The 12485-nt window shown below is 45.1% G+C and overlaps 1 protein-coding gene across 4 annotated transcripts in view; it reads left to right on the top strand.

The window, feature by feature from the left end:
- Positions 1-12485, top strand: part of IQSEC2 (IQ motif and Sec7 domain ArfGEF 2) — a 359223-nt gene that overhangs the window by 85733 nt on the left and 261005 nt on the right. The window contains exon 1 of one of the 4 annotated variants that reach the window (XM_078664508.1): positions 10326-10505. The exons of the other annotated variants lie outside the window; for them this stretch is intronic. Coding sequence (XP_078520634.1) covers positions 10453-10505 — 53 coding nt within the window. The 5' untranslated portion in view covers positions 10326-10452. Of the gene's footprint in view, positions 1-10325; positions 10506-12485 lie in introns of those variants that run through there. 4 annotated transcript variants of the gene reach the window in all.

Here is a 12485-nt window from a genome sequence, read left to right on the forward strand (position 1 = left end):
GTCTGAAACTTCTTTTTGTTTTGCTTCTTTGTCTTCAATAGAGACAACCGAATCCTCAGTTATCTTTCCTTTTAACAGATTCTCTTCACCTTCAGAATCTATTTCAATTATTTCCAAGTCTTTTCTTGTCAAATTTCCATTCACTGGCACAGTTTCCAGATGTCGACTTTCTTGTCGATCTTCAGAATCTGGAATTATTTCACCTTCTGTTTCGCCTTCTGCTTCAGAATCAGAATCGTCTGTGGTATCACTTTCAACATCAGAACTCTCAGGAGTTGGTACTGGAATAGTATGACTAGGATGAATCCAACGTTTCAATCCTCTGCACTTTACAGCATTAGTAGTGATCAAAATTATCTGCCTAGGTTTCTGCCATCTAGGAGCTAGACAATTCCTTCTCCGATGTACTTTCGTTCTGACCCAATCGCCAGGTCTCAGATCATGTGTCAAAACCTTTTCATCTGATTGTGCTTCAGTTCCCACCTGATTAGACACAGAAGTTACCATATCAGATAACCTTTTACAGTAATCCAAAATAGCACTGTCATTTATGCTCAACAGTTTACCTACAGGTACAAAAGCTTGCCTCATAACTCTTCCCATTAAAATTTCATGAGGACTCAAACCTGTCTTTTTATCTGGTGTACTTCTTAATGACATCAAAACAAGTGGAAGAGCATCAGTCCACTTTACACCTGTTTCAAGACACATTTTTCCAATTCTGTTTTTAATTGTTCCATTTATTTGTTCAACTACTCCTGATGCCTCTGGTCTGTATGCACAGTGTATTTTCTGCTCAATGCTCAAAGCTTCGCAAATTAACTTCATTAGTTTGTTATCAAAATGGCTTCCTCCATCACTCTCAATAGTGACTGGAAAACCGTACCTTGGGATGATTTCTCTGAGCATTAGTTTTGCCACTGTAATTGAATCACAATGTCGTGTAGGGAAAGCCTCTACCCATCTTGAAAATAAGCACACAATTACAAGCACATATTTCAAACAATTGTGTAAGGGCATTTCAATTAAATCCATTTGTAACCTGGTAAAGGGACCACCCTCTCGACCAATTATTCCTGTTCCCACCACTGATTTTCTGTTTGGATTCATTTGTTGGCATGACAAACACCTTTGACAAAAAGATTCTGCAATAGTTCTAAACTTGGTATTGAACCATGTTTCTCTGAAAAGTCTAACCATAGAATCTCTTCCTAGATGTGCTGGACCATGATATAATCTGGCCATGTCAGCAATCAAGCAATTTGGTAAGACTACTCTGCCATCTTTGTAAACCCACACTCCATCTTCTTCACGTGGTCTACAATCTGATCTTAACCACAAGTCTTTTTCTTCATCTTCTACTTCATTTTGTAAATCTCTAATCTCATGCCATGTTTCTACAACAGTTGTTAGCATTAATGAATTTGAATCAGTTTCTTTACTTCTCTCCCGATTGTAAGAATAATTTTTCCTTGCGCAGTATTTAGCTGTTTCATCTGCGAAGGCATTTCCCTTGGAAATATAATCAGTTCCTCTAGTGTGCGCTGCACACTTGACAATGGCGATTTCTTTTGGCAATTGTATTGCTTCAATTAATCTCCTAATGAAAACTGCATTTTTAATTGGTGATCCTGCTGATGTCATGTATCCTCTCTGTGACCAGAGTTGTCCATAATCATGCACAACTCCATACCCATACTGACTATCAGTAATGATGGTAACTCTTATATCCTTTGATATTTCACATGCACGAATTAAAGCAATTAATTCAGCCACCTGTGCTGAACGAACTCCTTCAAGACATGATGCTTCTTCAACATCTACGACTGTACAAACTGAATATGAAGCTTTTAAGACACCTCCTTCGGATCTTAAGCAGGAGCCATCTACAAAGTAGACAAAATCCGATTCAGACAAAGGTCTGTCTTTGATGTCTTTTCTTGGTTTTGTGCAGAATTCCATGACATCTAAACATTCATGTTCTGTTTCAATGTCATCAACAATTTCAGAATCAGGCAGTAATGTAGAAGGATTCAGATTTAAACATCTTGAAATCGAAACATTATCTGCTCCTAGTATGATTTTCTCATACTTTGTCAATCTGCTACTTGTTAAATGTTGAGTCTTACCTCTTGTCAGCAATATTTCAACTGAATGAGGCACAAAAACTTTCACAGGAAATCCCATAATGATCCCCTCACTTTGTTCGAGGCTGATACTTGTAGCTGCAACTGCTTTCAAGCAACCTGGTAATACTTTAGCAATTGGATCAAGAACTGCAGAGAAGTATGCAATAGGTTTCTTTAAATTTCCATGTCTCTGAATTAACACAGATAATGCACATCCTTCTCTCTCACTGCAATACAGTTCGAAATCTTTCTCATAATTTGGCATACCTAAAGCAGGAGCTTGGCATAAGCTCTTTTTCAGGTTCTCAAAAGAATCCATCTCAGCATCATTGAGAATAATTGGATCTTTTACATCTGACTTTGTCAGTCTTTGTAGTGGTTTTGCAATTACTGAAAATCCACTTATCCATTGTCGACAGTAACCAACCATTCCCAAGAACATTCTGACCTGTCTTTGTGTTCTTGGTGGTAACATTGCTTGAATCATTTTTATTTTCTCTATTGTTACTTGTCTTTTTCCCTTTGCAATTCTGTGACCAAGATATTTTACTTCTTGTTTGCAAAACTGTAGTTTTGCTGGGGACACTTTATGTCCTTCTTCTGCAAGGCGATTTAACAGAATTATTGTGTCTGTTACACAATTTTCTCTTGTCTTTGCAGCTATTAACAAATCATCAATATACTGCACTAGCGTAGACCTACCAGGTAAGTCTAGGTCTTCTAATGATCTTTTTAACAGTTCGTTAAAGATTGAAGGACTTTCTGTATAGCCCTGAGGGATTCTTGACCATCCGAGGGTCTTACCTTGGAATCTGAAAGCAAAGATTTCATAACTGTCTGGATGTAATGGAACAGTAAAGAATGCATTGCAAAGGTCAATGACTGTATACCATTCAGCATCATGTGGAATCTGAAATAGAATTACTGCTGGATTTGGAACCACAGGACAACATGGAACGACAATTTGATTAACCTTTCTCAAATCTTGTACGATTCTAAATGTTCCGTTAGACTTTTTAACTCCCATAATTGGTGAATTACAAGAACTACTCTCCATTTCTTTTAATACACCTTGCTTGATTAATTTTTCAATTATAGGTGTAATACCTTCAATTGTTTCTGTTTTCATTTTATATTGTGGAGTGTTTGGAAATTCTATTCCCTGTTTCAATGTAACTTTTACTGGATCTACGTTTTTCATTAGACCCATCTCATTTCCAGTAAAATCCCATATTTCAGATTTCACTGTTTCTTTGAGTTCTTCAGGTAAATCTTTTTCTTCAAATGCAGGAAACAATTTTGTTTCTTCTGCTTCCATCATCATCATTGTCATTCTGTATAAACCATCTTCCTCCATTGTTTGTAACTCAACTCCATCAGGAGAACAATATATTCTACAATTCATTTTACATAGGATGTCTCTGCCCAATAGATTCACTGGACTACTATTACAAACCACAAATCTGTGTTTATCTCTGTAGTTTCCAATTTCAACTGGTACTGGATCAGTTAAGTCAGTTTTAATTTGTTGATTACTTACTCCGACAACTTGGATGGTATCCCCAGAGAGAGGTAGGTTTTCAATTTCCACTGATCTAACAGTAGAACGGGTAGCACCAGTGTCCACTAGAAAAGTGATGTCTACATCATTAACTTTCCCGTTTACAAAAGGACCAGACTGGTCAACCTCAAGAGTGGCTCCAACAACACACTCTTCCTCCTCTCTCGGGCACCGTCAGCAATAATCATCAGAATCGCTGTCTTGACTTTCTGTTAATAAAAACTGTTGTGAAGCATTTTGCATTTGAACTCTTTGCTGCTTTTGCTGTTTTTGTGGTTTTATTACCTGTTCACTTCCCTGAAATCCCACGTTTGGATTATATTTTTGAACTCCCCCACAATTCGGAAAAGGTGGTTGTGGCAATTGGTCTTGGTGATTATTCACCTGTTGTTGTTGCTGTTGCTGTAACTGTCGTTGAATATTTAATTTGTTTAACCCCTGTTGTATCTGTAGCTGTCGCTGCAGGTCAACACCATTCTGCATCTGTGGATTCAATAAGGGATTCTTTAAGTTTTTAGGAGGATGAGGACACTCGTCTCTCCAATGTCCAATTTCGCCACAATTAAAACAAGGTAATCTTTGTTTCAACTCCTCAATCTTTGGGCTAAATTTCTTTGAGAAATTATTATTTTTAAACTTTCCTTGTATCTGGTTTGTATTTCCAGTTTGAACAAAATTAGTGTTCTTATTACCCATGCTGGCAATCTGTTGCTCAGCCACCTTTACCTGAGCCCACATGGCTTTCTCCTTGAGTTTCTTTTGTTTTACTTCTATTTCATCACTGCAATACTTAGCTTTTCTTAGAATATCATCTACAGATAGTGATTGCCATCCGACAATACTATTTCTGATCATTTCTCCAATTTCAGGTTTTAGTCCATAAACAAATCTATAGACAAAATGGCTCATGTCTTTTTCATCTAATTTTTCATAACCACTGTATTGTTTAAAGATTAACAGTAGTCTTTCATAAAAAGAATGAACTGATTCTTTTGTTTCCTGTTCTGTTCTTTCTATTTTAACCCAATCGACTTCTTTGGGTGGAATTTTGTTTTTCATCCAAACAATTACTTTTTCATAAAAATCCATTACAAGTGGATTTGGAGCACCTGTTTCTTTGATTCGCTCAGGTTCTGTTTTTGGCCAACTAATCGATATCTTGCATTCTGTCCAAAGATCTGATGGAACTACAATATCAAAAAATCCATCTAAATCAATCCACAGAACTTTTGACACTTTGATAAATCTATCAACTTGCCTGTACCACTCAACTGGTTTTTCCCTTAATTTCGGAAAGTCATTTGTAAATAATAGAATGTCCTGTCTCGACCAAGGGACATGAACATATCCTCCACCTGCAATTTCTCTCATTGGAAATTGTTTTGACAATTTTTCCAATCTTTCATCTTCCTTCTTTTTCGTCCATTTTACTCTCCATTTATTCAGTTCTCCTAGCCTTTTGATATATACAATCAAATCTTTTATATGTACTATTCTTCCCATTGAGTTCAAACTCTCAATGTCACTTTCTGAAAAGTCTAATCTATAATGTTTCGCAAAATTCTTTTGTTTACTCACATCGATTTCAAGTTCTGCTGCTAGATCCTCTAGTTGATCATATTTATTTTTTGTTTTCCACTGAATGCTTTTACAAATGAACAGTAGTTCATCATCTCGATAGTAATTTAAACTATCAGGACCAATTGTTCCAATTATTAATTCTTCGATATTCGCTTTTAATTTGGCCACATCAAGTTTTGGTGTAGTTACCCTGACTTCAGGACTCCCTATATCTGATATAGCACCCATTGGTGTTTTTGGAGATAAATCCTCATTAAAGGTTAAATCAGGCATTCTCGATTTAGAAGAGTTTATTTCAGATAAGTCTGAATAAAATTTTTCAGCAGCCTTTTGAATTTCTGTATTTAAAGGAATAGTTAATCCAGTTTTGTTTGTTTCCTTTTGGTCAAATACGGGCTGAACAGGACCAATTGTTACTGGAACTGTCACAGCTTCCATGCCTTTTGTCATTCTTTTTATTAATTCTTCTTTAGATCTTAAATATTCATTATAATCAACATCTTCAACATTTCTTGCCTCTCTTGTATAATCTTTTGGAGGTTCTCTTGCTCTTGGAGCCATTGTAAAATGTCTACCTTCATTTCGAGCATTCTCGAATTCTGTTCTTCTAGGAGTTTCAATGATTTCACAATTATTTGGATAAAGTTTAGGAGCTTCATTAATTGGAGGTGCACTCGGTGAAGTTTCAGTAGAAACCACCGGAGTAGACCATGATCTAGGAGGTCTTAAAGGCTGATTCTTTCTAGCAGTTGTATATATTTCTTCCATAACTGCATCCTCAGATTCACTTTCCATAGATTTCCCTGTAGGAGTACCCATTACCATTTCATGAATTAAATACAATCCTTCACTCATGTTTCCCTGTCTCCACATTCGCAATCTATCTTCATGAGTTTCTCTTCTCCAAGGTGGATTTTTAGAAGGTCTTTTAATTCCACTAGCTTCTCTTTGTAATTGATACATCTCGTCTTCCCACTCAACTAAAGCTTCAAATTGAGTTGGTCTCGGTTTCGGAACAAGAGCATTCATTTTCTCTCGTAAATTTCTCAAGACTTTTACATTAAATGAACCATCATCAGGCCAAGTTAAAACACCGTCGTTCTTAGTATAGCGTTTCCAACTATCGAACCATAAGACAGTATAATATCCATATTCACCTTCCATATACGCTGCAGGTGTTTTATACTTATGAAGTAGTTTACCACCTCGCGTTTCGATTTTCTTGTCAGGTGAAAATAAATTCTTAAACTTCTGAAACAATGTTGGCTTTTTCTCAACATGTTTAAAATGATAACTCATTTTTAAGAGTTAAATCTAATTCACAAAATCGTTCGTAAAATATTTCCGGGATGTTCCGCAAAACAACCAATCCGTGCGCGAAACACACTAACAAGCCAATGACAGTTGAGCTACGTCACTTTTCTGCTCAACCAATAAATTTGGAGTTTTTCCGAAGGACCAATCAGCTCACAGGTCATCAGAGACTCAAGAGCCAATCAGAATATAGCTTGTGACGTAGGTCACCCAATCCCAGCGCGGCTCTGTGACGTACACAGCAGCTGCGGTTTCTCGTTTCTCACTCCTGGCGCTTACCCCTCCTTCACAAAATCTTTTCACAGCGCCATTTTAAGAACACTTTTCAGTGTAAATTAATTCTTAACAATGACTATAAAGACAACATCTGTTCGTTTCACTATTTAGGATAGTTTACATACATTCAAGTATCCACACTTCGGAATAGACGGCGCTATTCACACTAAGGATAATATTCAATTGTCAGTAGAGTAACCCTTACCCCACCCTTCTAACACGTATAATTATGAACTCGCTTTGCTCTGAACCCACCGCGAAGTGAAAGTTCTAAGAGTTCCACTTGAACATAAAATACAATTCAAACTCGCACTTTCACACTGAAATTTCCCTAATTTCAAACACACATGAAATCCGTACAGGACTCTCACCTGTTTATAGAGATCATGCACCGTTAGCAAAATAACGACGTTATCCGTACAGGGCTCTCACCTGTTTATAGATATGAAACATGTACCCGTACAGGACTTTAACCTGTTTATAGATAATCATGCACCGACGCTAATTTACCCTTCACTCAAGCTCGGATATAACTAATACTCTCATCACAGTGAGTTTTATGGAAGGCGCTTTGTCCCTATTCTCATGCTGCTTTAATTTCTTAGAAAACCCTCACTTTACAAGATTCAGACCTAGCCCTAAAACTGTGCTGCTCGGCGACAACACTATGGTACACGGCGATACCTCTTGTGATACTCAGCGATATCACTACAAACAGAACAGATGGCTTGCGTGACTAATTTCTCGCCACACAATCTATACCGGTATAGCTTACAGATAGCACGATAAACGAACTCAACATGTGTTAAAACATCGATCCTATTTCCATACCATAACGTTTTAGTAGCCGTTAGCAACCACCATATTACCTTGGTTACTCTTAGCAACCATCAATTTCTGCTACCAGAGAATTGATCCAGCGGCCTATAGAAAATATATCATAAACAACACTACCCAACTTCATAACCTATAAACAAAATTCTATACTAAAATTTGGACCCATTTATAAACCTGACATATTTTGGGCCTACTGAATCAGGTGGTCAGATTAAATCTATATACACATCATCTACAAACTATATACAATTTTATACATCTGCGGAAAGAATATTGTCATTAGAATAAAACTTAACCATTTAAACGACCACCATTGGCGACGTGATCTAGCTAATAGTAACCTACACTTCTGAATAACCAAGACCAGCTTGTTTGTCAAAAGTAAGATTTTATTTACTAAATTATGGTATATAAGTTGATAGTTTTATAAATGAATTTTATTAGCAATAAAGCAAGCATGATTGTAAAGAAACGTAAGTAAAATACAATTTAAGCAAGTGAATCAAAATTAGAGTAAATATATAAAGTTTAGCATTTCTAAAACCTAATTCCCTAACTGAGCTAAATAGATAGAATTAAAGTAAAGTTCTTTGAGGATTCTTACGTGCTCCAAGCAAAGTCCGACAGCACTTCACCCTCATCGGAAAGTCAGAAAGCAGCAGCCAGCCCATCCCTAAGGGCATGACTTTTTATACCTTTCTACGCTAACTAAACTACGCAAAGGAAAGTTTTCAGAAATCTTCGACGTCCCATTGGCTGAGAGTGACAAGTGACATGTCACCCACTTTTCAAAACTTCCATCAAGTCAATTCTCTTAAGGACCATTGTCTCTTCCGAATGCAACCAGGAGTTTCCTGGGTTTGCAACATTTGTATATAAATGTTCTCTCTCTGCGTCCATAGACTTCCGCGGATGCCAAGTTAAGACCGACAAAATGTTCACTTTCGACCTTGGCCACGTCCGACAGAATGATGACAACACGTCAGCTTTTGCTTTGTGAACGCAGCTTTTGACGAACAATTTATTTCAGAATGGGCGTCTCGTGACTTTTGTAGAAATGAAAATTCATCTTTTTGTAAGCAGAACGAACTAGGCCCAAAAGCAGGCAATTTAAGTTTTCTAGTATAAAACAAACACAAGAAAAGTATTAATGTAAGAAATAATGTAGATTCTGTATCCACCCCAAGATTTACTAATTAATTAACCCACCCGATTAATCAAAATGTTACCTAGCAAATGCAAACAAATAAAGCAGCGTTTATATCTACCAGTCTCCGTTACTCCATGAGACTTATATGCACCTAGAATAGTAGAAATGACATCACACAGACAAGGAAAAGCAAAACAAGCACATGCTTCTTTTAAGTTTGCAGCAGTTAGTAATGACAAAAACGAAAACAATAAATTATTTTATTATTTTGCACGAACAAAAAGATGCAACAATTATGCACGTTTATGAGCACACATGTTAGTCCCCCCATGTGTAAAGTTTAATCTAAGTTGTATTAGCACGACATATCACAAATCATTAATATTATTATTCATGTTATGGAAATGTGACTTCACGAGTTTAAACAAAATTTTGTTTTCTATCTCGCTCCATCAGGGGGGCAGTCCAGGCCTCCAGTGGTAATCTTTCAGACATTCCAATATGGCGTCTGGTGCAGACCAATGCGTCTGTGTATGCCCCAGGGTTACCAGTCTGTCCTTCCATCCACTGCCTGTGCCCCTGTCTGCATGTACACCGAAGGTGCCTCTCTGCCCCTATCAATCCTGGAAACACTCTGCCCCTGTCTGCATGTCCCTGTCTATCCATGGCACACTGCCCTGTCTTCGTGCCCCCCTAGGGTGCCTCTCTGCCCCTATCTATGCTGGAAACACTCTGCCCCTGTCTGCATGTCCCTGTCTATCCCTGGCACACTGCCCTGTCTTCGTGCCCCCCTAGGGTGCCTCTCTGCCCCTATCTATGCTGGAAACACTCTGCCCCTGTCTGCATGCCTCGGAGGGTACGCCTGTGCCCCTGTCTATCCCTGGCACACTGCCCTGTCTGGCTGTACCCCCTCTGCCCCCTCTGCTCCCCCCCCCTCCCGCAGCTCCCTGAAGCCCCGCCGGCAGTCACCAGGCGCTAGGGCCCCCAGGGGCCCCGTTGCCAGGAGGAGCCGGGGCGGGGAGCGTCTCCTCGGCTCCGGGGCCGGAGGAGGAGACGGGGAGGAGCGGCCAGAGCGGCCCAGCCCCGGGGGGGGGGGGGGGGAGGAGGAAACAAACAGAGGCCCTTCCCGGACTCACAGCAGCAGCGGCAGCAGCAGGCCCCGGAGCCCCCCCCCGACTCACAGGAGGGGCCCCCTGAACTCACAGGAGGGGCCCCGGAGCCCCCCCCCTCCCCTCCCACCCGCACCCCTGGACTCACAGGAGGGGGCCTGGACTCACAGCAGCAGCCTCTACACTGGAGCTTTTTGGACTCCCCCATGCCCCCCCCCCGGGCTCTTAGACCCGGATCCTGCTTAGCTGCCCCCTCCCACTCTCAGAGCTCCCCTGCCCCCCCCCCCCCACAGATCTGCCCCTGCCCTCAGAGCTCCCCCTGCCCCCCCCCCCCCTCAGTTTTGCCCCTGCCACCCCCCCCCCCCCTCAGTTTTGCCCCCTGCCCCTCTCAGAGCTGCCCCTGACAGCCCAGTGTTGCCCTGGCCCGCCCTCTGCCCCGTCCTTCCACCTCGCAGCAGCCCCCCCTCCTTCCGGGGGGGCCCGCAGGAGCTGAACATGAGGAAGAAGAAGCCGCAGGAAAAGTTGCCCCCCCGGGCCGCGGTGTACATGTGAGTGTGGGGGGGGCACCTGGGGGGGGGGGGCACTGCCCAGCTGACTCTGCCCGGCTCCCTGCAGCGGGTCAGGCTGGGTGAGGTCAAGGTGGGCGGGGCCAGAGGGTGGCAGAGTCTTCACTGCGCCCGGGGGGGGGGGGGGCGTCAGGAAGTGTTCATCGTGCGGTGCCAGCCTCCCCCCCCCTCGCCCCCTGGCTTTGATGCCCGCCCGGGGGTAAATATGGGCTGGAGGTGGGCACCTGTAAGAAGAGGGGGCTTACAGGCCTCTGGGGCCCCTGGCTGGGAGGTGGGCCCCTGTGGGAAGAGAGGGCTTACAGGCCTCTGGGGCCCCTGCCTGGGAGGTGGGGTCCTGTGGGAAGAGAGGGCTTACAGGCCTCTGGGGCCCCTGGCTGGGAGGTGGGGTCCTGGGGAAGAGGGGGCTTACAGGCCTCTGGGGCCCCTGGCTGGAGGTGGGCACCTGTGGGAAGAGAGGGCTTACAGGCCTCTGGGGCCCCTGGCTGGGAGGTGGGCACCTGTGGAAAGAGGGGGCTTACAGCCCTCTGGGGCCCCTGGCTGGGAGGGGGGCCCCTGTGTGAAGAGAGGGCTTACAGGCCTCTGGGGCCCCTGGCTGGGAGGGGGGCCCCTGTGTGAAGAGAGGGCTTACAGGCCTCTGGGGCCCCTGGCTGGGAGGTGGGCACCTGTGGAAAGAGGGGGCTTACAGGCCTCTGGGGCCCCTGGCTGGGAGGGGGGCCCCTGTGTGAAGAGAGGGGCTTACAGGCCTCTGTGGCCCCTGGCTGGGAGGTGGGGTCCTAGGAAAGAGGGGGCTTACAGGCCTCTGGGCCCCCTGGCTGGTGGTGGCACCTGTGAAAAGGAGGGGGCTTACAGGCCTCTGGGGCCCCTGGCTGGGAGGTGGGGTCCTGGGGGAAGAGGAGGGCTTACAGGCCTCTGTGGCCCCTGGCTGGGAGGTGGGGTCCTGTGGGAAGAGGGGGCTTACAGGCCTCTGTGGCCCCTGGCTGGAGGAGGGGTCCTGGGGGTGCTTTCGGGCGCCTCTCGCCCTGCCTCGAGGCGCTATGCTCTGGGTAAACATAGCTCCACTCACTGCCCACGGGCCCCCACCTCCCGGCTGCGCCTGCATATCCCTGTAACCCCCCCCCCCCCTCCAGGGCGGCTTATCTGTGGGGCCAGACTTCAGAGCAGAGACCACAGCAGGCAACCCTGGCAGCACCGGAGAGGCGGGAGCCCCCCCCCACGGGCACACTGGTGCCCCACCCCCATGGGCACACTGGTGCCCACCCCCCCCACGGGCACACGGCTGCCCCACCACCACGGGCACACTGGTGCCCCACCCCCCATGGGCACACTGGTGCCCACCCCCCCACGGGCGCAGTGGTGCCCACCCCCCACGGGCACACTGGTGCCCACCCCCCACGGGCACACTGGTGCCCACCCCCCACGGGCGCAGTGATGCCCACCCCCCACGGGCACACTGGTGCCCACCCCCCCACGGGCGCAGTGGTGCCCACCCCCCACGGGCACACTGGTGCCCACCCCCCACGGCACACTGGTGCCCACCCCCCACGGGCACACTGGTGCCCACCCCCCATGGGCACACTGGTGCCCCACCCCCATGGGCACACCCCCGCCCTCCCCCCACGGGCGCAGTGCGGCCTCACCCCCCATGGGCACACGGGTGCCCCACCCCCACGGTCACACTGCTGCCCCACTCCCATGGGCACACAGCTGCCCACCCCCATGGGCACACGGCTGCCCCACCCCCATGGGCACAGTGCGGCCTCACCCCCATGGGTACACGGCTGCCCCACCTAATGTGCACACTGCTGCCCCACTTAATGGGTACACAGCTGCCCACCCCCATGGGCACACGGCTGTCCCACACCTATGGGCACACAGCTGCCCCACCCCCTTAGGCACACTGCTGCCTTCCCCCAATGGGCACACGGCTGCCCCACCTCATGGGCACATGGCTGCCCCACCCCC

The sequence above is a fragment of the Lissotriton helveticus genome, chromosome 10 (assembly GCF_964261635.1).
Source record: "Lissotriton helveticus chromosome 10, aLisHel1.1, whole genome shotgun sequence".
NCBI classification, from domain to species: Eukaryota; Metazoa; Chordata; class Amphibia; order Caudata; family Salamandridae; genus Lissotriton; species Lissotriton helveticus.